The sequence below is a fragment of the Balaenoptera musculus genome, chromosome 16 (assembly GCF_009873245.2).
Source record: "Balaenoptera musculus isolate JJ_BM4_2016_0621 chromosome 16, mBalMus1.pri.v3, whole genome shotgun sequence".
NCBI lineage: Eukaryota > Metazoa > Chordata > Mammalia > Artiodactyla > Balaenopteridae > Balaenoptera > Balaenoptera musculus.
Genome location: NC_045800.1, coordinates 1,858,974 through 1,886,002, shown reverse-complemented (window position 1 = coordinate 1,886,002; position 27,029 = coordinate 1,858,974). Strand labels below are relative to the sequence as shown.

General features: G+C 49.7%; 1 protein-coding gene across 1 annotated transcript in view; it reads right to left on the bottom strand.

Annotated features, from left to right (window-relative positions):
* The window catches only part of TCERG1L (transcription elongation regulator 1 like), a 193,411-nt gene that overhangs the window by 10,642 nt on the left and 155,740 nt on the right, over positions 1 to 27,029 (bottom strand). Inside the window, exons 8-9 of the mRNA XM_036829411.1 lie at positions 25,433 to 25,502; positions 8,687 to 8,822 (exon numbers count right to left, since the gene is read on the bottom strand). Of these exons, the coding sequence (XP_036685306.1) occupies positions 8,687 to 8,822; positions 25,433 to 25,502 (206 nt within the window). The remainder of the gene's footprint in view (positions 1 to 8,686; positions 8,823 to 25,432; positions 25,503 to 27,029) is intronic.

Genomic DNA, 27,029 nt, shown 5'->3' with positions numbered 1-27,029 from the left:
GACAGCCACACTAACAGATGCTTTTGAAGTTCAGAGGAGGGTGGCAGTTTTGGACAGAGGGGCAGCCCGGGCGTGGGACCTGCGACAGAGGCTGGAGCAGAAGGGAAGCCTGGGCAGTCGAGTGTGAAACGGGGCCCGTCACTGCCTGCGGGTGGGCACAGCCTTGTCTGTGAGACAGACTCTTGCCAAAGAAGGACCTTGATGACTGTCGTTCCCTCGACTGTGAGACTCACTCTTGATGGAAGCCCAGCCTCCCTGGACCTGTGTCCCCACGGTCACGTTGTCTGGTAGGTTCATTCCATGGGGCAGGGGCTGAGGTCTCCCCTTTCTTGCTGGAGGCCTGCGGGGAGCCATTCTCCACTCCCAGGGGCCCCCAAGTTCTCCACGGTGGGCCCTCCACAATAGGTTGGCTTCCTTTAAGCCGGTGGGGGAATCTCTATATATGAGACCCAATCTTACATAACATGGTGTCACACCCACATGAGGGTGACCCCCCATCCTATTTGGAGTCCTGCCCACTCTCAAGAGAGGGGGTTATTCAAGATGTGTGCCCCGGGGTGGGAGTCTTGGGGCCACCCTAGAACTCTGCCCACACAGCAGGCCCCCAAGACAAATGCACGTTCTTGCCTCTAACTTGGCCTTCGTTTCTCAACAGTGATCTCCATCCCTCATCTGCCTAACAGTCCTTTGAATCTTTGACACTTTACATGTGATTTGGTCCAGGATAGTGGAACTCTTCAGCCAATTTTAGACCCTTTCCTGCAGAAGTCCCGTCCTTCCCTGCAGCCTGACCGTGTCGTGTAGTGAGTCCGCCTCCCTTCCTGGGCCGTGTTCTGTGATGTATACATCATCTCCTGACAGTTGGCAACGTATTCCGTCTCAGGGTGCTGACACCAGGTGACTCCGGGCCGTGGGTGAAGGTCAGCACTACTCGTCTTGCCGAGAGTGTGTTTGGACACTGTCCTGGCCCATGCCGCTGGCCTCTGGTTAGCACTCATGCACATCTTTATTTAACCCCCACTGGAACATCACGCGCTATGGGCTGGGAGTCGGGAGACGTGGGCAGCGGGTCCCCTGAGCTGGGCTGGAGGCCAGCCTCCTGCAGTCTTGTGCTTCTCCTGCTGGCAGACTCCCCTCTGATTCATCTTCAGTGTCCGAATTGTGTTCCCTGCCATTTCTACAACAGAAGACACCAGAGCTGGTGGTTGGAAACCCAGGCACAGAGAAGCAGCGGCAGCGTGGACCGGCCAGGGCGCAGTTCCCAAACCTGGACAGACGCCGCCATGAAGTGGAAACTGTCAGCGGGCGTCCACCCCCGGCAGTGGTCCGAGGCTGCCGCCTGGCTGGCTGACACGTGGGCGTCCCACGTGGCACTGTCTGCACCTACAGGTGCCACTGCTGGAGGGACGACAGTTCCAGCGAGGCTGCAGATCAAAGGGGAGACACTGGCACCCTCTCTGCGGCCACATAAACCAGGCCCTTCCTGTCATAGTTGTTTTCAAGGTTCTCCCAGAAAAATAACCTTGTTTTAAAACCCCGAAGAATCGTGCCAGCACAAGTAGCAAAATGACGACCTCACCCTTGTCGCCTTTGGGGGTGGTCATCTCGTGCCTGGGCGACCACAGTGGCCTCCTGATGGCTCCCCGTCCCCCAGCGTCATTTTCCCTTGACCCGCAGCCCCCACCTTTCCATGAGCCCTCAGACCAACGGGTCGGCCACTCGGCCAGCACCCAGGGCTCTTGGGTCTGGCCCCAGCTGTCCACCCAGCGTCCGGTCCAGCTGAGCGGCCCTGAGCGCCCCCCACCAGCGAGGGTCCCCGACGGTGCCCACGCCGGGCGGCTGACCCCTCCACCCCCTCCACCTGCGGGGCACGGCAGGGTGACACCCTCTCAGAAGCCACCACGAGGTGACCCTTCCCCGGATGACACCGGCTCCAACCTCAGCCCCACCTTCACGGAAACCTCTCCGAAGGCCAAGGAGTGGGCCCTGCGTTGCTCCTGGGGAAAGGGACCCCGTTAAGTAACGTGCTCAGAGAGCGTTGGGTTAAGGCTAAAAAGCGGGATAATAACGCAAGTCCCGTGGGTGCCACGGGGCCACGGCTGTCCCCTCGGGGTCCTGCCCCCAGGCTGGGCACCCAAAGGAGGCAGGCATGCTTCGTCTCCGAAACCAAAGGCTGTTCTGAGTTCTTGTCAAGCCTTGGGTCACAGAAAAGGCCAGGAGCCGAAGGACGAGAGGAAGGCACCCGTCTGCCTGTCTGTCTGTCTGTCTGCACGTGCGGGTTGGACCCTCGGCTGGCATCCTCTCTCCCCTTGCTATCACCTCTGCTCTCTCCTGGTCTCAGGGAAACGGACCAAGGCCTCAGCCAGGAGGTGCGAAGGCCTCTCTCACCTGGGAAGGGGAGAAGCAGGTGTGGGAGCTCTGAGGGGGCACGAGGCCACTGGGGGGGGAACCTGACATGCTGAGCCGTGCAGGAGGCCCAGTGGCCCCTGAAGACGGTCCCTGAATCTCCCTCCAGCCTGAGCCCACTGCCCTCTGCTTCCAGGGGCCGGAGACCGTGGCCACGGCCCCTCCGTGCACTTGCCCAAGTTTGCCCTCCTGGCTTCTCTACCTCCAGCCCCCACCCTCGCCCCAACACCATCTCCCTCCGTCGGCGCTCACCCCACCCCTCCCGAGCCCAGACCCCCTCCCTGCCCACTACCTCTCCCTCCGGGGCCACCCTTCCTGAGCACCCAGACCCCGCCGCCCTGACACGGCGGGTCACGTGTGAGGATGTGCCCAGCATCCTCTGGTCCTCTGCTCTGTCCTCCACGCCGCCTGCAGGCTCCGCTGATGAGAGAGGGCGTGTTGCTTGTAATTAGCACTCCCGCCATTCCCCTCTTTATCCAATTTCCTGGAACGCACAGCTGTGTCTTCTATTTCTGGCTCTGGAGCTCCTGACAATTAAAGGCGGCTTGAGGTGGACACAGCACAGGATGAAGTGAGCAGGCTGTGCTCCGGGCTCACCCTGGGCGGGAGGCGGTGTCATCTCCGGGACCATCTAGAAGCAGCCGCGAGAACGGAGCTTGGGTGACGGCGGCGCATTTGGGAGGTGATGCCAGGCATGCAGGACACTGACACGTGGAGGGAGAAGAACGGTGCATAAATGGGCAGGACACTGACACGTGGAGGGAGAAGAACGGTGCATAAATGGGCAGGTGGCCCCTGGGGGTCCCAGGCCGCCGTGCCCCCAGGGAACCGTGGAGACTCACGCAGAACACGCTGGAATCTGCCTGCAATTCGTCCCACCGAAGGCGGGGAAGTGGCGGTTCACCTCCTGCTCCCACCCTCCCTGGTGGAGCGCTGCCCCTGGAGATGCTCAATCCCTAAATTTAGAGGGGGGAGTGGTCGGCATGTGGAAGGTTCCCCTGAGCCCAGGTGAGCCAGGTGACCCACAGGTGATCCAGAAGTGAGAAAGGGGCCGCGTGCTTCCCCCAAACTCCAGAACATGTCAATGCCCACCCTCAACTCCTAGCGCTCATGGTATTTTGCCAATTTTGGCGCTTTTTTTGGGTATTTTGATTGATAAATAAAACTTCGCACTGTTATTCCACCGTATCTCAGCTAATTTTACTTACTTCTCTTTCACATTAGGGATAGTTATAACCCCTTTCTAGGCATTAGAGTGGGTGGTCCACAACTCCCCCAAGGTCATCTTCATGATTAGACCGCGATCTACTCACTAATAGAGAGGTGACCACAGTAATATCTGCAGAGCTGAATCGCCAAAGGCCATGGCAGTTAACTCAGGAAAGAGACACCACACCACAGCATAAAAACCAAGAGAAAACCCAAATCAAAGGAAAAGAAGAATGAGATTCAAAAAATAATAAATAGTAAATATTTATACTTCTTACTATTCAGTGCTGGTGGAGCACGCTGGTCAAACACCGCTGGGAGAATACATTGTAAGAAAACGACTTTTTCCAAAACAATTTGGTAATACAGGTCAAATGTTGACAGCGTGTAGGAAACAATCCTACACACAAAAAAACCAACATTAATGCATCAATATGGTCATCAGAGTGTTATTTAAACTAGCAAAACTGGGCAATAAACTAAATAAATGAAAAAAGGGATTTTTGAACTGACAATGAATCGACTACTATACCCTCATCAAAAATGTTCCCAAAGGTTTATAGTAATATTTTAAAAATGGGTAAAAGGAGAAAACAGTATACCAATGTATAAGTTAGGTTGAACCTTATGAAATTGACTATATTAAAAAACTTTGGTTCAGCCATGTTCAACTACAGTTCAATCTTGGTTATACTATATAATACAAATGTTTATTTTTGCTATTTCTTTAAAATCTGTTTCTAGAAAGAAAGACTGGAAGGAAATGTACCCACTGATGATAATAATTGTCTCTTAGGGTTGGGCTTCAGGTGATTTTTTTCTTATTTCTATTCTTTGTATTTTGCAATTTTCCTATAATGAGCATGTGTTCTTTTGAGAGCACGATTTTATTTTATTAGTTGTATGTGCCTGGTGAGACTTTGAAGAGCTGCCATCGGAACACGAAGCGGATAAACTTCCCAAGGAGCAAAGATTCACCTCGTGGAAGAGACCCTGCAGGTGTCCACAACTCACGAGCTACAGCTCAGGCACCTCACCTCCAGAGCCATCTCACCTGTGATGTGTACCTGCACCTGAGGGTGACCGAAACCCTTCCCCACATGTCTTGGCCCAAGTGCCGCTACAGCCCTAGGCAACACCACTTATGCATCTGGGTGAAGGAGCACCGGACATCCCCCACGAGGGAGGGGGTCTTCCTGCCACATGGGAGAAGATGCAGCTTCCCTGATGGTGGGAGGACACCTGGTAAAGAGCCTCTCCTTCATTTGGACCAACTTTGCACCAAAAACCTCAGGGTGGACGCCTGTCTTAGCGCAGAGAGAGACCACTGTGGCTGGGCTGGCGAGGGCCTGTGGCCTGTGAGTTCCATATTTCAACACAGACTCGGACCCAAGTCCAGGGGTCTCAGCTGCAGAGCTGGCCACTGTGCCAGTCAGTCTCCCCAAGGCTGCCCGCTGCTGGGAAGCTGGCTGTGGGTCACTCGCAGAGGGACTCTGGAGTGCCTGAATCAAGGTCCAGGGTGATGGAAGAGTCTTTCTTTCTCGGCGCCTGGGAAAGCCACTTCCAAGGGATACTTTGCAGAAGGAAGACACCTTCGATAAAATGTCTCTAATGCATTTATCTAAATAGACAGGGTTAAATTAATCCTCTGCTACTCAATGAATCCTGCCCCTTTATAGACCAAAGTTTAAAGAAAACCCTACTGTGGTTTATACTAGTGAAACAATATAAAAACAAAACCTTCCACTTACATATTTCAAAACCACAAAACCGAAGGCCCCTTCCCCAAGCCATAATCCCCATGGAATGCCCCAAACCATATGCCCTTTTAAAACTACTAGAAATCCACACACCTAGTGCCATCATTCTATAAGCACATGAGTTTCTGAGCTGAAGCACTGAGCAAATGCAATAAAAAATCTTATTAATCACCCAACCTGTGAAAAACGTGACCTTTCTCGGCCGCATTTTTAAGCAACTGGAAATCTGATGGGCTTAGCTATCAACCCCTCTTGAGCACGAGTAACTCATAAAATCTGCTGGCACACTTTATAAAGTCCAGAAGTCATAAACGCTGGCTTTGCTTTACGACATCAGCAGTGCATTCAGGTTGGCCTTTTCTCTTCATGAGCAGCATACGGGCTTCTTCTGAAACCCTTGTAAGATAGGGGTCTAGGCTTCACCCCAGTCTCTCTGCAGAGAAAACCCAGAGCACTGGAGTTGGTGCCTCCCATTCCCAGGGTGTTTTTGCTGAGGCTCATGCATGAGTACCTAAGAATCAAAGGCTGAATGGAATCACCCACCTCAACGAGACAAGAACACACTGAAAATCTCCTTAGTAAAACTGCTCAACTGAGGCCACTGGGATACATTCAGAGACTCACATCCTTGGGAAGGAGAGGGCGGAGTCTCCGGCAGCCCTGATCTCCCACGTGGGTTAGTCTGATGTTGTGCTGGTAAGATGCGCCTGGTTGGTTTCCAAGACAAAGAGGTGGACAACTTGGACATTGATGAGATGAACGCTGCATCTATTTCTCAAATGCTCACAATGCCATCACGTCTCACGGAGGACGGGCCATGTCTCCCACTTAACTCCACTGGGACAGACTGGCTGGGTCCATTCAGATACTCGGAATTATGACTATTTCTGCACTGTCCTTGCAATCAGAAGAGGTGTGGCAGCACAACTCAGGAGTATCCCTCCCAGTGGGTTTGCAGCAGAGAATCTTATTCTCAGTGGCTCCGAGGGGAGAGGATCTGCTTTATCACATTCACGTGAGCGATGCCATAAGCCCTGTCGTGCAGATGCCTTGGGGCCACACGAGTGGCGGAGAAGGAAACAGAAACAGCAGCTGCTCCAGGAGATAAACCCCCTTACCCAGGCTCATGGGCCCACTCTGGGATCAGTGCTGGGCCGGCCCGGGGCACGTGCAGCAAGACCAGAGCTCGGACACAAAGGGAGTCCTGGGAAATCATTGAGCGCCTCCTGGGAGCCAGGCCCTGGGAACCCAACGGCGCGTTGGAGAGTCCCGCGTCTCCAGGAGCTGCAAGCCAGCACGGTGACTTGGCGATGTGGAGGGGACACAGAGCGGCCGTGTGGCATCATGTGTCAGCTGGGGAGCCAGGGAGGCGAGGGACGGAGGGCCTCCCAGGGAAGGGACCCCATGCCAAGAGTGGAAGGTTGGTGAGGGGGGCTGTGAGACAGCTGAGGGCGGCCACCAGGGATGGTGACCGGTGGTGACACTGGGTACAAGCCTCCAGGACCAGGAGGACACTGACAGCCACGGAATAAGCAACCCCGTCGAGTGGCAGTGACGACATCTAAATGGAGTCAAAGCCCTGTTGGCAGAACCCTCCGGGGTGGCTGGAGAAGGGAACGTGGGCACCGGACCCATTTCTCCGCTGTAGGAACAGAGGGGCTGGATGGCCAGAGCTCGGAGCTCCGGCCTGTGTTCCTGGCCTCCTCTCCTTAGCCAGGCAGTGACACTGGCTTTGTCTGCCCGTCTTTGCTGTTGAAGTGGGAAGGCTGAGAATGGGGCGAGGGCCGAGCAATGGGCGAAGGGAGAGGTCGGCCGGAGCCCTTTCCCAACTGCCACGCGGAGTCTTCGGTGGGTCGGGCAGGGAGCCCACACCACACACACAAACACACACACACAAGCATGTACACTCACAGGCGCACACACACACAGACACACACACACAGACACACCTCTCACAAGAGAGTCAGTTGTTTCAAGGCTATTTCATCCTGCAGGATTTCTTTAATCAAATCATCTCTATGTCTTGGTAAAAAAAAAAGGAAAGTTGCATGGGGAGGGAGTCTTTTTTTAGAAATAAAATTTTAGCCTAGTAAATATAGTTTTTAAAATTATGTCTTTTTACAAAAACACGTCCTCGCTCTACACCAGGGACCACTCCAGTGTGCGTGTGCGTTCACGGCCTTCCCATCTTGCACTTCTGGGTTACTCGGCATATATGTGAATATAGGCTTAATCCATTGCATCGTAGTTTTAAGCTCACAAGCCTACTTTTCCTTCCAGGTCCTTGCGCCAAGGGCTGTATTTTATTTTTGAGTGAGTCTCTAGATAGATAGAGCAATGCATGCATTAAAATTCATGGTGCAGAGGAAGAGAGGTCTCCCACGGAAGGTGCCTGAGATAATCTCCTTCTTACGCCTAACTCTTAAGCGCTGGCACCGTTTAAGTTTCCCTGTAGCCCCAGGGCCTCACCCTGCCCAGGTGCCAGCGCTGCTCAGACCCCCTGCTCTGGGGGAGAGGAGGTCTCCCCAGGCCGCCCCCCACCTCAGTTCCCAGCTGCACCTGCTCTGGGAGAGGCCATGCAGAAGGCAGCCTTGGGTGGGTGCTGACTGCAGAGGGAATTTGCTTTTGAATTCCTAAGGCCATTTACAGTGTTCATTATAATTATCATTACACACCGGTTCCTATTACTGCCTTCTGCGTTCGGTCTCATTTTATGAAGAAATCCAACTGGGCTAAACTATTGTATCGGGCTCATTTTATACCCAAAAGCCAAAACAGGAAATAAAAGTCATTGGAAGGAGATTCAATTATAAACTGTTTTTTCCTCCTCAATTCAAAATGAGATTCAGAAGTCAACTACAATTAAGACATCCCAGGTGTACGAAGACCGTTGGGTTGATCCAGAGGTGTACGAGTCCCTCCCCAAGTGAAGTGGAGGGCTCGTCCCTCTGGGGGTGTGGACCCCGGAAGCCAGCAGGGCTCCAGCAGGAAGGCCATCAACACAGACCAATCATTTCTCCACATGGCCCCGGGGACCGTCCCTTCCAGGTGACCCACACCTGTTCACCTCTCAGCCGCTTCCTTGGACAGGTGGCGACAGCTACCCCGCGATGCATCACACCCTTCAAACCTCCTTTCCCTTTTAGGACAAGAAGCAGGATTCATTTCCCTTTGCTTTGGCCTCACATCACGTGGCCCCTGAGTGTCAGGCAGCGTGACTGCGGGCTCGGTGAGGAAGGGGAGGGGTCTTGGGCTGGGGGACAGTAGCTCCGCCACCCCCACTGAGGAGCGCTATCATGTGGCATCCTTACCCCTCTCTCCAGGAGCATGTCTCGGAAGTGGGTCACCCGCTCCTCCAGGGGCAGAAGAATCTGGGGCGGCGGCGTCTTGGCACCCGTGTCTTTTCTCTCTGCCTCCTCGGGCCCGGGACTCACATGGCCTTCCGTCCTTCAGGGCACAAGACACAGAGAGTCAAACGTGACCTTGGAGACCCAACTGCTTCTCACTGCAAGCTTTCAAAACCCTCTGGGTAACCCTGTAAGGGGCAAAGATTCTTTGGACACATGGCAAAGCTTGGAACAGTCAGCCCAGAAAAGCAGAGATTTTGCTCTTGGGATGTAAACAGCATTGCTGCCTTTGGGGCGGAAAGTTGAGACTGAAGCCCTAACAGGATGGACACCCTCGGGAGGGAAGGCGACGGTGGGAGAGGGCACCCCGCTGGGCCACCAGGAAGGAGGCTGTGAGTCCCTCACCGTTTCACCGCCAGAGACCGGTCGTCACCCGAGGGAACGGAGCGAGCCTGTCACTTGAACCAAGCGGTGGAGCTTCAACTTGGTTCCGCTTTTGTTTTTAGATACTGTTTCATTTCGGATAAATGCATGGAAGACATTTATGGGGAGACTATTCTATGAACACTCAGGGGACAGAAAACTTAGTTCTGACGTCTAACCTGCAAGGGAGATTTCAGTGACAGCGGGGAGACGGGATGCCACCTGGGCAATCTGCACAGGGACGGGGACAGCTGGGCAACGTGAGCCCAGAGACGGTCCGTCCCCCTCCGCAGGGGTGGCTGCAGCCACGGCCCAGACACAAGGGGCAGGGAGGAGGAGGGCCCAGCGTGGGCCCAGGGCAGGGGCCAGGCAGGGCGGCTGGGAGGAAGGAGAGAGCCTGCTTTTACGAAGCACCAGCTCGGCAACTTGCATCATTTTATTTAACTGGCCATTTGATAGATCTCTTTATGGTTCTACACCTTCTTCTGAAAGCATCTGGAAACCTCCTTCTAAAGCACCTTGACGTTTGCTGCTGGAAGAAATCATCTGGCCAAATGCAGACGCGGTTACCCCCACTCCTGTCCCTCCTGCTCCCCAGCCTGGGAGTGGGGTCTGCCCAGCCCCACCCCCGGTCTCCTCCCAGGCAGCCTGTTCTCAGCCATGATGCACAGACCGGACCTCCACCGCCTAGAGAGCAGCCCTGCTTCGACACCCAGACCCCTCTGCGGGGCCTCCTCCCGGCCTAGCCCTGCCCCCCCAGGACCAGGGCCCTCGGGCAGTGACTTCAACAGGCTGGTGCAAACCTGATCCTGAGGCCACCTTTCTGACATGCGCTCAGGTCAAGTGAGGATGTCAAACCTAAAAAGCAGCCCTCTGGGAAGCACCGGGACTTAGTGTCTCCTGCATCCGGGACAGCGTCCTAAGTGCTTGGAGGTCCAGAAGAGCAGGGCACACACACTTCAAAAGCCTGGCACTTCCCTCCCTCTTTGCAAAACCAACCGCAACCCGGGAATTGCAGGGTTGAAGGCGCTCACGCCACGCACATCCGGGTTTTCTGATGTAGGTCAAGATCAGGGCTCTGGCCCGGGTGCTTTGTTCCTGGGGGACTTTGGCAGTGTCTGGAGACATCTGTGGTTGTCACCACTGGGAAGGTGCTCCGGCACATAGGAACAGAGGCCAGTGATACACAGGAAGATCTGGGCACATCTGCACTCCCGCGTTTCGGGACAAGGAGACGGACCGTTCAGGTCATACAGTCACTTAACGGCTCAACCAGGGCAGCCCCACCTCCTGACGCCCCCCAAATCTGCAGCTTTTCCACCTCTGTCCAGGGTGCTGTAAAAATATGCAGGCTACCAATTTGGGGACATGATGAGAACGTGGTATACCATGTGCTACGTCTAACAAGGGTTTTCACGCATCAGGGTTATAACGTGGATTAATCAAACCTCATACAAAATGTGCAAAGAAAAAAACCTGCTCGCTCAGCCCAGTAGGGAATCTTATTTATAGACCAACTAACTATTGCAGGAGAACTTACATTCTTCGTTTCTCGTGCAATTATGCGGAATTTTGAAAAAAGAAAATTACCAGTGGATTTGCCATTGAATCACACTCCAAAGGGTATAATTAGGATTTCTTTGTAATACATTTTCATTCGTTAAAAATAGAAGTGTGGAAACAAGCCTCGCATTGTTGTAACTTGAAATAAGATTAATAGGAACGTTGTGAGTGTGGCAATGATCACGGATTACAGCTTATTCCACAAAATATTGTGTTCAGAACCACTGGGCACCTTCCAGACTGCAAAGCTATTGGTTCAATTAGAATTAATCAAAAGCAAATGAAAACTTGCTAAATATATTTTCAATATTCTTATGGCTGAAAAATTTTGGTACAAAAAGTAAATTCTGGGAGGAGCTTCAAGATGGCGGAAGAGTAAGACGTGGAGATCACCTTCCTCCCCACAAATACATCAGAAATACATCTACACGTGGAACTGCTCCTACAGAACACCCACTGAACGCTGGCAGAAGACCTCAGACCTCCCAAAAGGCAAGAACTCCCCACGTACTTGGGTAGGGCAAAAGAAAAAAGAAATAACAGAGACAAAAGAATAGGGACGGGACCCACACCAGTGGGAGGGAGCTGTGAAGGAGGAAAGGTGTCCACACACTAGGAGCCCCTTTGCGGGCGGGGACTGCGGGTGGCGGAGGGGGAAGCTTCGGAGCCGCGGAGGAGAGCGCAGCCACAGGGGTGCAGAGGGCAAAGCGGAGAGATTCCCGCACAGAGGAGAGGCGCCGAGCAGCACTCACCAGCCCGAGAGGCTTGTCTGCTCCCCCGCCGGGGCGGGCGGGGCTGGGAGCTGAGGCTCGGGCTGCGGTCGGATCGCAGGGAGAGGACTGGGGTTGGCGGCGTGAACACAGCCTGAAGGGGTTAGTGCACCACAGCTAGCTGGGAGGGAGCCCGGGAAAAGGTCTGGAACTGCCTAAGAGGCAAGAGACTTTTTCTTCCCTCTTTGTTTCCCAGTGCATGAGGAGAGGGGATTCAGAGCGCGGCCTAAACGAGCTCCAGAGGCGGGCGCGAGCCACGGCGATCAGCGCGGACCCCAGAGACGGGCATGAGATGCTAAGGCTGCTGCCGCCGCCACCAAGAAGCCTGTGTGCGAGCACAGGTCACTCTCCACACTGCCCCTCCCGGGAGCCTGTGCAGCCCGCCACGGCCAGGCTCCCGTGATCCGGGGACAACTTCCCCGGGAGAACGCACGGCGCGCCTCGGGCTGCTGCAACGTCACGACGCCTCTGACGCCGCAGGCTCGCCCCGCCTCCTCTGTACCGCTCCCTCCCCCCGTCCTGAGTGAGCCAGAGCCCCCGAAGCAGCTGCGCCTTTAACCCCGTCCTGTGTGAGCGAAGAACAGATGCCCTCAGGTGACCTACACGCAGAGGCGGGTCCACATCCAAAGCTGAACCCCGGGAGCTGTGCGAACAAAGAACAGAAAGGGAAATCTCTCCCAGCAGCCTCAGGAGCAGCGGATTAAAACTCCACAAACAACTTGATGTACCTGCATCTGTGGAATACCTGAATAGACAACGAATCATCCCAAATTGAGGAGGTGGACTTTGGGAGCAAGATATATATATATTGTTTCCCCTTTTTCTCTTTTTGTGAGTGTGTATGTGTATGCTTCTGGGTGAGATTTTGTCTGTATAGCTTTGCTTTTACCATTTGTCCTAGGGTTCTGTCTGTCCTTTTTTTTAGTATAGTTTTTAGCACTTGTTATCATTGGTGTATTTCTTTTTTGGTATAGTTGCTCTCTTCTTTCTTTCTTTTTTTTTTATTACTTTTTAATTTTCTTTTAATAATTATTTTTTATTTTACAAACTTTATTTCATTTTATTTTATTTTATTTTATCTTCTTCTTTCTTTCTTTCTTTTTTCCTCACTTTTATTCTGAGCCGTGTGGATGAAAGGCTCTTGGTGCTCCAGCCAGGCATCAGGGCTGTGCCTCTGAGGTGGGAGAGCCAAGTTCAGGACACTGGTCTACCAGAGACCTCCCAGCTCCACATAATATCAAACTGCAAAAATCTCCCAGAGATCTCCATCTCAACGCCAAGACCCAGCTCCACTCAACGACCAGCAAGCTACAGTGCTGGACACCCTATGCCAAACAACAAGCAAGACAGGAACACAACCCCACCCATTAGCAGAGAGGCTGCCTAAGATCATAGTAAGGTCACAGACACCCCAAAACACACCACCAGACATGGACCTGCCCACCAGAAAGACAAGATCCAGCCTCATCCACCAGAACACAGGCACTAGTCCCCTCCACCAGGAAGCCTACACAACCCACGGAACCAACCTTAGCCACGTGGGGGCAGACACCAAAAACAATGGGAACTACAAACCTGTAGCCTGTGAAAAGGAGACCCCAAACACAGTAAGTCAAGCAAAATGAGAAGACAGAGAAACACACAGCAGATGAAGGAGCAAGGTAAAAACCCACCAGACCTAACAAATGAAGAGGATATAGGCGGTCTACCTGAAAAAGAATTCAGAATAATGATAGTAAAGATGATCCAAAATCTTGGAAATAGAATGGAGAAAATACAAGAAACGTTTAACAAGGACATAGAAGAACTAAAGAGCAAACAATGATGAACAACACAATAAATGAAATTAAAAATTCTCTAAAAGGGATCAATAGCAGAAAAACTGAGGCAGAAGAACGGATTAATGGCCTGGAAGATAAAATAGTGGAAATAACTACTGCAGAGCAGAATAAAGAAAAAAGAATGAAAAGAATTGAGGACAGTCTCAGAGACCTCTGGGACAACATTAAACACACCAACATTCAAATTATAGGGGTCCCAGAAGAAGAAGAGAAAAAGAAAGGGACTGAGAAAATATTTGAAGGGATTATAGTTGAAAACTTCCCTAATATGGGAAAGGAAATAGTTAATCAAGTCCAGGAAGCATGGAGAGTGCCATACAGGATAAATCCAAGGAGAAACACGCCAAGAGACATATTAATCAAACTATCAAAAATTAAATACAAAGAAAAAATATTAAAAGCAGCAAGGGAAAAACAGCAAATAACATACAAGGGAATCCCCATAAGGTTAACAGCTGATCTTTCAGCAGAAACTCTGCAAGCCAGAAGGGAGTGGCAGGACATATTTAAAGTGATGAAAGGGAAAAACCTACAACCAAGATTACTCTACCCAGCAAGGATCTCATTCAGATTCGACGGAGAAATTAAAATCTTTACTGACAAGCAAAAGCTAAGAGAATTCAGCACCACCAAACCAGCTTTACAACAAGTGCTAAAGGAACTTCTCTAGGCAGGAAACACAAGAGAAGGAAAAGACCTACAATAACAAACCCAAAACAATTAAGAAAATGGTAATAGGAACATACATATTGATAAGTAGATTAAATGTAAATGGATTAAATGCTCCAACCAAAAGACACAGACTGGCTGAACGGATACAAAAACAAGACCCATATATATGCTGTTTACAAGAGACCCACTTCAGACCTAGGGACACATACAGACTGAAAGTGAGGGGATGGAAAAAGATATTCCATGCAAATGGAAATCAAAAGAAAGCTGGAGTAGCAATTCTCATATCAGACAAAACAGACTTTAAAACAAAGACTATTACAAGAGACAAAGAAGGACAATACATAATGATCAAGGGATCAATCCAAGAAGAAGATGTAACAATTGTAAATATTTATGCACCCAACATAGGAGCACCTCAATACATAAGGCAAATACTAACAGCCATAAAAGGGGAAATTGACAGTAACACAATCATAGTGGGGGACTTTAACACCCCACTTTCACCAATGGACAGATCATCCAAAATGAAAATAAATAAGGAAACACAAGCTTTAAATGACGCATTAAACAAGATGGACTTAGTTGATATTTAGAGGACATTCCATCCAAAAACAACAGAATACACTTTATTCTCAAGTGCTCATGGAACATTCTCCAGGATAGATCATATCTTGGGTCACAGATCAAGCCTTGGTAAATTTAAGAAAATTGAAATTGTATCAAGTATCTTTTCTGACCACAATGCTATGAGACTACATATCAATTACAGGAAAAAATCTGTAAAAAATACAAACATGGAGGCTAAACAATACACTACTTAATAACCAAGAGATCACTGAAGAAATCAAAGAGGAAATCAAAAAATACCAAGAAACAAATGACAATGAAAACACGACAACCCAAAACCTATGGGATGCAGCAAAAGCAGTTCTAAGAGGGAAGTTTATAGCAATACAATCCTACCTTAGGAAACAAGAAACATATCAAATAAACAACCTAACCTTACACCTAAAGCAATTAGAGAAAGAAGAACAAAAAAAAACCCCCAAAGTTAGCATAAGGAAAGAAATCATAAAGATCAGATCAGAAATAAATGAAAGATCAATAAAACTAAAAGCTCGTTCTTTGAGAAAATAAACAAAATTGATAAACCATTAGCCAGACTCATCAAGAAAAAAAGGGACACAAATCAATAGAATTAGAAATGAAAAAGGAGAAGTAACAACTGACACTGCAGAAATACAAAGGATCGTGAGAGATTACTACAAGCAACTATATGCCAATAAAATGGACAACCTGGAAGAAATGGACAAATTCTTAGAAATGCACAACCTTCCGAGACAGAACCAGGAAGAAACAGAAAGTATGAACAGACCAATCACAAGCACTGCAATTGAAACTGTGATTAAAAATCTTCCAACAAACAAAAGCCCAAGACCAGATGGCTTCACAGGTGAATTCTATCAAACATTTAGAGAAGAGCTAACACCTATCCTTCTCAAACTCTTCCAAAATATAGCAGAGGGAGGAACACTCCCAAACTCATTCTACAAGGCCCCCATCACCCTGACACCAAAACCAGACAAAGATGTCACAAAGAAAGAAAACTACAGGCCAATATCACTGATGAACATAGATGCAAAAATCCTCAACAAAATACTAGCAAACAGAATCCAACAGCACATTAAAAGGATCATACACCATGATCAAGTGGGGTTTATCCCAGGAATGCAAGGATTCTTCAATATACGCATACCAATCAATGTGATACACCGTATTAACAAATTGAAGGAGAAAAACCATATGATCATCTCAATAGATGCACAGAAATATTTCAACAAAATTGAACGCCCATTTATGATAAAACCTCTCCAGAAAGTGGGCCTAGAGGGAACCTACCTCAACATAATAAAGGCCATATATGACAAACCCACAGCAAACATCATTCTCAATGGTGAAAAGCTGAAAGCATTTCCTCTAAGATCAGGAATGAGACAAGGATGTCCACTCTCACCACTATTATTCAACATAGTTTTGGAAGTCCTAGCCATGGCAATCAGAGAAGAAAAAGGAATAAAAACAATACAAATTGGAAAAGAAGTAAAACTGTCACTGTTTGCAGATGACATGATACTATACATAGAGAATCCTAAAAATGCCACCAGAAAACTACTAGAGCTAATCAATGAATTTGGTAAAGTTGCAGGATACAAAATTAATGCACAGAAATCTCTTGCATTCCTATACACTAATGATGAAAAATCTGAAAGAGAAATTATGGAAACACTCCCATTTACCATTGCAACAAAAAGAATAAAATATCTAGGAATAAACCTACCTAGGGAGACAAAAGACCTGTATGCAGAAAACTATAAGACACTGATGAAAGAAATTAAAGATGATACCAACAGATGGAGAGATATACCATGTTCTTGGATTGGAAGAATCAATATTGTGAAAATGACTATACTACCCAAAGCAGTCTACAGATTCAATGCAATCCCTATCAAATTACCAATGGCATTTTTTATGGAACTAGAACAAATCATCTTAAATTTGTATGGAGACACAAAAGACCCCGAATAGCCAAAGCAGTCTTGAGGGAAAAAAACGGAGCTGGAGGAATCAGACTCCCTGACTTCAGACTATAATACAAAGCTACAGTAATCAAGACAATATGGCACTGGCACAAAAACAGAAACATAGATCAATAGAACAAGATAGAAAGCCCAGAGATAAACCCACGCACCTATGGTCAACTAATCTATGACAAAGTAGGCAAAGATATACAATGGAGAAAAGACAGTCTCTTCAATAAGTGGTACTGGGAAAACTGGACAGCTACATGTAAAAGAAAGAAATTAGAATACTCCCTAACACCATACACAAAAATAAACTCAGAATGGATTCAAGACCTAACTGTAAGACTGGACACTATAAAACTCTTAGAGGAAAACATAGGAAGAACACTCTTTGACATAAATCACAGCAAGATCTTTTTTGATCCACCTCCTAGAGTAATGGAAATAAAAACAAAAATAAACAAATGGGACGTAATGAAACTTCAAATCTTTGCACAGCAAAGGAAACCATAAACAAGATGAAAAGACAACCCTCAGAATGGGAGAAAATATTTGCAAATGAATCAACGGACAAAGGATTAATCTCCAAAATATATAAACAGCTCATTCAGCTCAATATTAAAGAAACAAACAACCCAATCCAAAAATGGGCAGAAGAGCTAAATAGACATTTCTTCAAAGAGGACATAGAGATGGCCAAGAAGCACATGAAAAGATGCTCAACATCACTAATTATTAGAGAAATGCAAATCAAAACTACAATGAGGTATCACTTCACACCAGTTAGAATGGGCATCATCAGAAAATCTACAAACAACAAATGCTGGAGAGGGTGTGGAGAAAAGGGAACCCTCTTGCACTGTTGGTGGGAATGTAAATTGATACAGCCACTGTGGAGAACAATATGGAGGTTCCTTAAAAAACTAAAAATAGAATTACCATATGATCCAGCAATCCCACTACTGGGCATATACCCAGAGAAAACCGTAATTCAAAAAGACACATGCACCCCAATGTTCATTGCAGCACTATTTACAATAGCCAAGTCATGGAAGCAACCTAAATGTCCATCGACAGACGAATGGATAAAGACGGTGTGGTACATATATACAATAGAATATTACTCAGCCATAAAAAGGAACGAAATTGAGTCATTTGTTGAGACGTGGATGGATCTAGACACTAGATCTAACTAGTAAGTTAGAAAGAGAAAAACAAATATCGTATATTAACGCATGTATGTGGAACCTAGAGAAATGGTACAGATGAACTGGTTTGCAGGGCAGAAGTTGAGACACAGATGTAGAAAACAAACGTATGGACAGCAAGGGGGGAAAACCACAGTGGGGTGGGGATGGTGGTGTGCTGAATTGGGCGATTGGGATTGACATGTATACACTGATGTGTATAAAACTGATGACTGATTAAAAAAAAAAAAAAGTTAAAAGGGACTTCTCTGGTGGTCCACTGCAGAAGGCCCGGGTTTGATCCCTGCTCGGGGAACTAAGAGCCCATGAGCCATGCAGCACGGTCGAAAAAAAAAAAAAGTTAAAAATGGGCAAATCAACTCTGACCTCTTCATTGGGCATATTGAGCCATTTTCACTGTGTTGGGCCTTTTCCAGCACCATGTCTGACAGTGGAATAAACTCACAGCCGCTCTCTGTCTCCCTTCCCACCATATTAAGATCTCTTTGCCTTACTAGAAGTCATCTCAGCTGGGCCTTTTGAATTTGCCTGAGCTGCCTCTTCCCCCGGCGCTCATTTCTCTGTGGCCTCTCCCTGTGCTGACAGCAAATCTCTCACCCTCCTCCATCCTCTTCAGGACCAGCCTCCGTCCCCATCACTGGGGCAGCAAACGTCAAGCTGAGCACGCTTTCCGGCAGAAGGCGTCGCAAGACTGAACAGAGTTAAACCATTAATTACCACAAACAGAGGCCAAATACATGGAGATACGACGAAAGACTCTCAGATGACTGCACAGTTATACCTCCAAGGGGCTGTACAGAATGGGCCAAAATTCTTGATAACCAGTCTTGGGAAGAGGATGGTGGGTCGATGTGAGATGTACTCCCCGCCTGGCGATGTTTCTCTGTGTCCCTGCGATGAGGTGCAACAAACCTCTGGCAAACCATAATCACAAAATAAATAAGGATTAACTCGATTACACGGAAGGATTGCTGAAGATAGACCCGCCATCTGCAAGGAGGCACGTCTCCTCCAATGCCCTCTTCCTAGAGTCCTCTGCTCCCTTGAGAAATCTGTCAAAATCCTACTTAATATTTAAGACTCAACTGACACGTCACCTCCCCGATTGCCTGATGTCCCCATGGCCTTGTCGAAGTCCCCGAACTGCTTTATCACGGATACAGCACTGGCCGGGATGCAATAGCTCCGGTGTTGATGGGAATCTCAGAGACCTGACCCCTGGGCCGTCCCTGCCCAGGGCAGGAACTCAAATCAAACAGCAGCTACTGCTCCAAACATGCAGAGACCCAGGCTTGTCCACCCAGAGACCCTAAGGAGAAGCCGGGGGCCCAGGGAGGCATGGGAATCAGGCAGCGTGCCCGGCCCCGGTGCAGGGGCGGCAGAAGGTCCCCGTGCCCAGGGGCAGGGGCTACAGCTCAGCCATGTTCTCATGAGATCACCAGACTGTCAGTTCAAAAAGAAAGGGCCAGGGCTTCCCTGGTGGCGCAGTGGTTGAGAGTCTGCCTGCCAATGCAGGGGACACGGGTTCGAGCCCTGGTCTGGGAGGATCCCACATGCCGCGGAGCGGCTGGGCCCGTGAGCTGCGATTACTGAGCCTGCGCGTCTGGAGCCTGTGCTCCGCAACAAGAGAGGCCGCGATAGTGAGAGGCCCGCGCACCGCGATGAAGAGTGGCCCCCACTTGCCGCAACTAGAGAAAGCCCTCGCGCAGAAACGAAGACCCAACATAGCCAAAAATAATAAATAAATAAAAAAAAATTAAAAAAAATATATAATGTTGGCTTTGTTTAAAAAAAAAAAAAAAAAGAAAGGGCCAGAAAGGGGAGTAGTGACATGGTGGGACATGGGGCAGGAGACAGAGATATTTCTGCAGCTACGAGCTGGCAGCAGGGTGCTTCCAGCCAAGGAGACGGTGCGATTTCCGGGGTACCGCATCGCAGTACTCTCGCCGGGAAGAGCACATCTCACTGTGGTCACCTGACACACCATTAACACACCCTTTCTCCTGCGCTAGAGCATCTAGGGGCATGGAACGGCACCTAACTGACCTGTGTCCCCTGGTTCCCTGCCCCCCCCCCAACACGATGGGTGGCAATAGACCTCTGTTCAATGCTTGTCCGAGAGAGAGGACGTGGTAGATGGGGGAGGGGCAGGAGTAGTTATAATCTGGGAATGTGGTCATTTATTTTTTCCTCCATCTGCTTTGCCTGCCTTCCCGGGGCCATGACCTTTCATGGAAGGGCCAAGCCTCCTTCTTCCGCAATCAGTTGGCAGGTGATGTGAGCCTCACACTGTTCCTGAAAGTCTCCATCCCATCAGGGAGAAGGGGGCCTTGGGAAGCTCCCAGATGTGTCCCGTCTGGACCAGACTGGGAACCTGGCATACGATACACTGCATACAGCAGGCACTTAGCATCTGATAAATTACTGGTCAGAACCTCAGGACTGGAGACGAAACAAGGTCTCCTGTCTTTCCATCTGGGAGTGGCTTGGTGCCACTCCGTGGGCAGGAGAAAGACCTGCCTGTGGGTGGGCGCCATGCTGGATTAGATGGTCATCAGGGGCTGGGAAGGCCCCCAGGTCCCCAGCAAATGCTGGACATTTGGGCATGCTCTCAACTGCTGAATGAAGCCTCAAAGAAGATTCTACAACAGGCCCCTCCCTCACGCAAGGGAGGACAGACCTATGATGGATTCATCTCAGAGGTCACGTGCCTGCTGCCAGCAAGCAAGGGCCCCAGGAACGCCCGGCCAGGTCTCCTTCCTATTGGTATGTGAGGATACGTGGTACGTGGTAACAGCTGAAGGCCAAGTGCTACTGAACAACAGGGCCAAAGGCAGTGAAAGGCAGGCAGACTTGTCTGAAAAAGAACCAGTGAAGACACTCTAAGGTCAGGGGCTCTAGAACCGATTCTAGGTTGGCCTCCTAGTGGTCAGATTTCAGATTTATCTCCGTGTCGGTGAAAAGTTTCACGGAAACTGGAAAGAGAACTTGGCCTATTCACCCAAACCCTAGGAAACAACACCTGCCATAGTACACGAGGGTGTGATGCACGGGTCTCAGGATTAATGCTGATATCTGGTCTCCCTTCTCAGAAATTCATGTTTTATAATCCTTTTTTGCAGAGAAAATAAATGCCAGGTAATATTTATGCTTCAGTCTGAAAGGACAAATTAAAATCCCATGACAAATGACTGTGCACACAGTCTTCTCATGGGCAGGTATTAATGAGGCGTCCATCCCAGGTAGGATGTCCTAATGACACAGGGCACAGACTCCGTACGGTTTACAAAACCGCAGGTTTCTATAGAAACTAAAATCATGAACTATGTACAGAGACTAACTTACAAGGCAAGTGGATGTTAATAATTCATTTTCCGTGGATGTTAATAATTCATTTTCCATGCATGTCCAAGGCCACAAAGAGACGCACACTGCCCCATCTTATGAAGAAATCCAGACTCCGGCACTGGCATTGGAGTGTAGATCATTCTCTTGTTATCTTGGGACACATCAAAGATGTAATTTTATAGCAATCTTAACTTGGATTCACATACTTTCTAGCATTACCTTAGAGCATTTCAGAGGAGCCATGCTCTTACTTTCTCAACAGCTAATTTTTCTGGGATTCTGGAAATCATGTATATGGAAGTGAAAGAGCTGGTCTCACGGTTCATGTGAGGACAGGGCCCAGCACGCTGGCCCCTCCTTGCTGCCCACACTCACTGACTATCCTTTGCCTTTGCACCTCGGGTGGCGGCAGCAGCTGTCTGACTGTGAACAGAGTGTTTCCTTTCCTCTCTCACAGTTGACTCTCTCTAGGTGTGGGCTTGATCTGGGGACAGGCTCATGGGTGGCGGCTACAAAACCTCCAGACACTAGATTGTTTGGTCTTGTCCTGTCTTTTGGATGGTGGTGTTCTTTGTTTGTCCTAGACAGATGCCCCCTGCCCCAGGTGGCCCCCAGGTGGGATGAAGAATTGCAGGTGAATGGATCACAGTCTCACAGCTCTGTGAGGGCACCCTGGTGTCACGGATGGGCATGGGGGCTGGGGACTACCTCCTCAGGCTGCCCCTAAATCCTTAAAGATGCAGCCTGGTCCAGGGGACATGCTTTCAGTGTGATGTGGTCACCTTGGTTTGTCAAGAGGAGAGTAATGGAGGGCATATTTGGGGAAAGCAGAAAAATACCACAAGGGCACTTCTTGCTAATTCCATGCTCTTGTGTCTCCAGCCATAGCTGTATATGACTCCATGGGAGCACCTACTGTAGAAGGTCAACGTTACCACTTACATCCAAGGCCATCAACGGGACTTCCCCAAAGTTTACGAGCTACCACAATAAACAATGTTCCAAGCCAAGAGATTTCTTTCGGTCACTTACCGTAAAAGGCTTCTGCACCAAATGGCCTAGAAACATAAGTACACTTCCAAAGCCGTGGGGCCGATGATATTTAAAAACTCAAAAAAGTAACTGCACCCTGTCACGCTACAGAAAACCACTAGTTTAGCAGGAATCCCCTGGCTCGGCAACTGGCAAAACCTGGCACCTCGTGAAGGGGCTGGAAGCCGTACGTACCACTGACAGTTTCTTTACTAACGGGTTTTGTAAAGAGTGATCATTTCACTCTGGCTTTTAAACCAAATATACTTTTGCTGAATCCTTCAAATAATTCAACTCAACGATTTGAAATAAATTCTAAATTCTTTAAGTAGACAGCACATTTGAAAAGCAGGTCTGAACTATAAACAACGTACACATCAGAAACCAGCCGAACCCCTAGGCACTGCACACAAAGGGGAGATGCAAACGATCAATTTTCCGGTCCCAGGGAATTCGCACTATCGTGTATCACAAACACATTCCATTAAACAGTAAATAACAAGCCATCTGCAACAGCGCTTACCAGGTAGCTGAAAATATTTGGGTAATTTGAAAGCTTGTCATTGTGACATATTTCTCTTCCCAGGGAACTTTAGGAAAAGTTATCATTTGGACCTGAATCATATGCACAACTGATTTAATCCCATCTGTGTAAGAATGTTCAAAATGTATATGACCTGGGCCAGGGTGTGTAAAAGATGCAGGGAGCAGAGAGCAGCGTCCAAAATGTGCCTCGTAGTTTAGAGGCCAGGATATGGCCGCTGAAGAGTCATAATTTGCAGAAGCACTTAAGTGCTTTTTGATGTGAAAAATTACACTATGTATACGAAAGGGAAGGTCAAAATGGACTGATTTGGGCAGGTTCTCTGGAGCCTGGCCTCTTACTAGTTATGCAGCGTCTGCTAAATACAAGTGCCCAGAAGCAGCTGGAAGCTTGAGGAGTCCTTGGGCTTACTGACAACCACCTTCCCCAAAAGGACAAAAATGCCAAGATGATGCTGGGGTCCATGCACCCGAGTGAAGAGCTCTGAGCAAGGGGCACACAGGCCCAGGCTGGGAGGAAGCTTTGGAAAAAGCCACACGAGGGTGAAGCTTCCCCTAGACTGGGCGCAGTTTGCAAAGCGGCTCAGAAGTGAATGACCAGGACTCATGGAACATTCCAGACCCCGAGTGCAGCCCCCCAACTTCCGCTGAAACCTTTTCCTCCTGGATCTCAGTGGCAGAACAGAGTGACCCAGAGACCGAGGCCTGAACCATGGCGGGAGCCAGGTGCCTGGGCACCTGACGGCCGAGGGGGCTTGGAATCATATGATGGCCAAAAGCTTCATGCAAGCACCCGTGTTGGTTTCAAAGTCAGTGCTGAGTCATGGAAGAAGTCTTTCAGATGATGAAAACCGAGACTAATGCTTTGACATTATTTAAATGCCGAGTGTTCAGAGTTTGGGGCCAGTCCCACAGGAAAACGAATAAAACTGGGTGATATAGGCAGACATCCCCACTCCTTTGGAACCAGCTGAGACCTCCCTCCTGCACGAGTTCAAAATGCATCCAGTAATGGCTAGATTGCTGTTTCTCTTGTGCCTCAGGAAGCTCATCTTGTTTTTAAAATTATATACATTTATCCAAAGATCACAGAGACTGGCTTAGCTGACAACCAGGGTGTGAACACAACAATAAAGAGATGACGCTTGATTTCCTTTCCTGGAGCCCTTGGTCCCCAATGAAGACACTTGGTGTCCATCCTCTGTGGCCCACGCAAGTGTCCTTTGACCCCAAAAGTGACTGTCTAAGCAGAGGATATGGGGGAGCAGGAAAACAGAGGCCTGGGCGATTGGGTGGGAGGTGCCTTGCTCCAGTGCCGCAGGGAGCCCCCGGTCCCGCCAAACTGCTGCCCCAGGTCTCCTTCACCCGTGGAAGGAGAACCCACCCTCCACCCAGACTGCCTTCCTGTCTTGGGAAGGACACTGCTTACCCTTCCCTGCATTGTTTCCAGAAAGTTCTGTGGGGTCTGCTTGGTACCAGTTAAAATAACAATATACCTGGGCCCTGGTCAGCAAAATAGTTTTGTGAGGGGTGCACAGTGGAAAAAGGTATTGAAATAAAAGGAATAATGTACCCACTTAGGACTAATTCTGTAGGCTTGTGTCTCCACAGGCACCCTGACCCTTGGCTGCCAGCCCTGCCTCCACTTCCTCTCTCCCTTCCTCTCCCACCGTCTTTCACCAGGAAGCCACAGGGCAAGGATGGAAGAGGTGAGAACGGGCACAGGTTCTGAGTCAAGATTGTATTTTCCTTCATCACTGCGAACATTTGTTACTGCAAAAGTACTTCTTCTAAGGCACATTTTTTTAAAGAGAAAATACGCACAGTGCAAACATCCTGACAGCTGCTCAGGGATTCCTGCCGCAGGCCTGGGGTGACCCATGATGGGGGCTGATAAATGGGCACCCGGTACAGGACTGAATGCCCTGCTAGGCTGGGATGAGGGCCATTCCCGCCGGGACATCGGAACCACGTTGGCACAGGAAGTGGCCTCGTGGGTCCTTTTTAGATTTGCCTTCATCCTTCCCTGCCTCGTGCCTCCCACGTCCCCCTTCTGGGAACTTGGACACACAGACCCCTAATTTTACCCCTTTACGCAGAACTCAGTAGGAAAGGGACCACAGACCGGGCCTTCCAGGAGGGCCAAAGCGGGAACAACCGTTCCCCGCCCCTGGCTTGAAAGGAAGGGCGGATTTCCCTCCTTCCTGTGCTGTGGGCACAACCAAATCATAACACGCAAACTTGGACGGAGAACTTATTCTCCTGGTGCCACAGGAAGTCACACGGGCAACATCTCACTAGGGCATCACCCACTTTGCAGATGAGAAGTCTGATGTGGGAGTGAAATTACTTTGCCCAAAGTCACTAAGCGAGCAAGACACAGAGCTGGACCTCCAACCCAGGGCTGCCAGACGCACAACCCCCCCCTCACCCAGCGCACAGCACCACCTTCACCTCGGTGCTCTCTCCACTCCTCAGGGCCCCAAAAGCAAGGCTAGGGGTGAACGTGGTCCCGGGGAGGCCAGGGGAGGGGAGACGACATCCAGTGTAGACCCGGTGCACCCAGAGCTGGTTCTGCTAAGACAGACCTGGGACCTCCCGCCCTCTGTTTAGGGGTTGGATCCATTCTTGGCTCAGTCAATAGAGTCAAAGTGATCCCTTTTCTTTCTCCACCACCAAATCATCCCTCGAAGAAAGACGCACAGGAAAGGGCGTGGCCACCTACCGATTCCTCTTGGTTTTCACGTGTGGGTCTTCCCTGCCATCTTCGGAACGTGATCCATCGCCGGGCTTGGCTGAAAGAAAGCCAAGTTTGCCTGTTAGCACGGAGCCTGTGGCTTTGACAAGCCATCGGGAAGCACCACTTTCAAGCAGACTCATCTTGAAATTAAGAAAACAGGCTTCCCTTAAAGATGGACCTCAATCCTGTAACTACGCTCTCAGGGTGCACTCCTTTCATATTTCAGCAGAAGAGAAATCTGATGTGCTTTGGTGCAGAGAAGTCATCTCTAGCTGCTGGCCGTGTAGAGGCTGCTGGACCTCCCAGAAGGGCTGGAGGAGGAAGGGGCGTCCACCTGACCCCACCCCTCACAGGACTTAGGCCCTGGACCAGCCCTGCTAGCCACGCTGCCTTCACCTTCTTGTGCTTGAACCACAGATCCGGACTCCCCGCTTTGTCTCCTGCAATGAACAACCCAATTTCTCCTGCATGCGGCGTGCCCACCACCGCTGTCTACGTGTCTGCTTTCTAAAAGCCAAATTGATTTTGAAGTCGGGTCCCCTACTTACATCCTGAAGAGGTTGGCCCTATAAATGTTTGATGAGCTTTCGGAATGAAAAAGTAAAAAGGTGCTTCGGTGTTTCATATCTGTCTCCAAAAGGAAAGAGGAAAAATGAGCATAAAGATGGTTCTAGAGCATCATTGTTTCGGTGTTGACAGGTTGAATGATGTCCAAACACTTCCTGGCATCACAACTGCCTCCTTGCCTGCTTTTTATTCTGTGTCTGTCATCCCCAAGAAACCACTTTCTCATAACCACGTCCTGCGTGGGCACAGGTGCAGGGTTCTGGGCTCTGCAGTGCGTGTCCCATGTCCTCACCCGCTGCCCCCGTCCCCCAGGACTGCTTGAACCCACGTCCTTCCTGAGGAGGCTCTGTAATGAGCTCATAACGAATGTGAAGCTTATGGGAAAAGATATGAATTTCCACGACTGCGAAGCCCTCATCACCTCTTCTTTTTATAAAACCTGACAATTCTCCATATGCGCTGTTTGAAATCCCAGTAATGCCTCCTGCTCCAGCTCCAACCCCCATCTACTCTCAGGCTTGCTTTCAGTGCACAGTGTGGGGCTGCAGTGAGCTGAGAGGGGCGGGTTCTGGAGGCGCCCAGCTCGTCCAGACCACCCTGCACCTGGGTTCTGGTGGCCTCTTCCCACCGACGGCCCGTCCACAGCGGGTCCTGCCCAGTACAGCATTGTGGGACCAGTGAGCGCTCCCTCGGCGACAGCCCAAGCCCAGGTGGGCCTTTCGGGGCTCTCCAGTGGGGCCCTCCCCACCTTGGCTCCAGTGACACGTGGGGCTGGATGATGGGGCGTCCCGTGCACCCTAGGGTTCTGAGCAGCACCCCTGGTCTCTGACCCCCAGATGCCCGGCGCCCCTCCCAGGACTGACAAGCACAGGTGTCTCCAGTAATTGCCAAATGTCCCCCAAGGGACAGAGCCTCACCCCATCCCCTGCCCCTGATGAGAACCAGTGGTCTAGAGAGAGACCTTTGCGGTGACCGAGCTGACGGGGCGGGGACGGGCTTTCTTCTTCACTCCGAT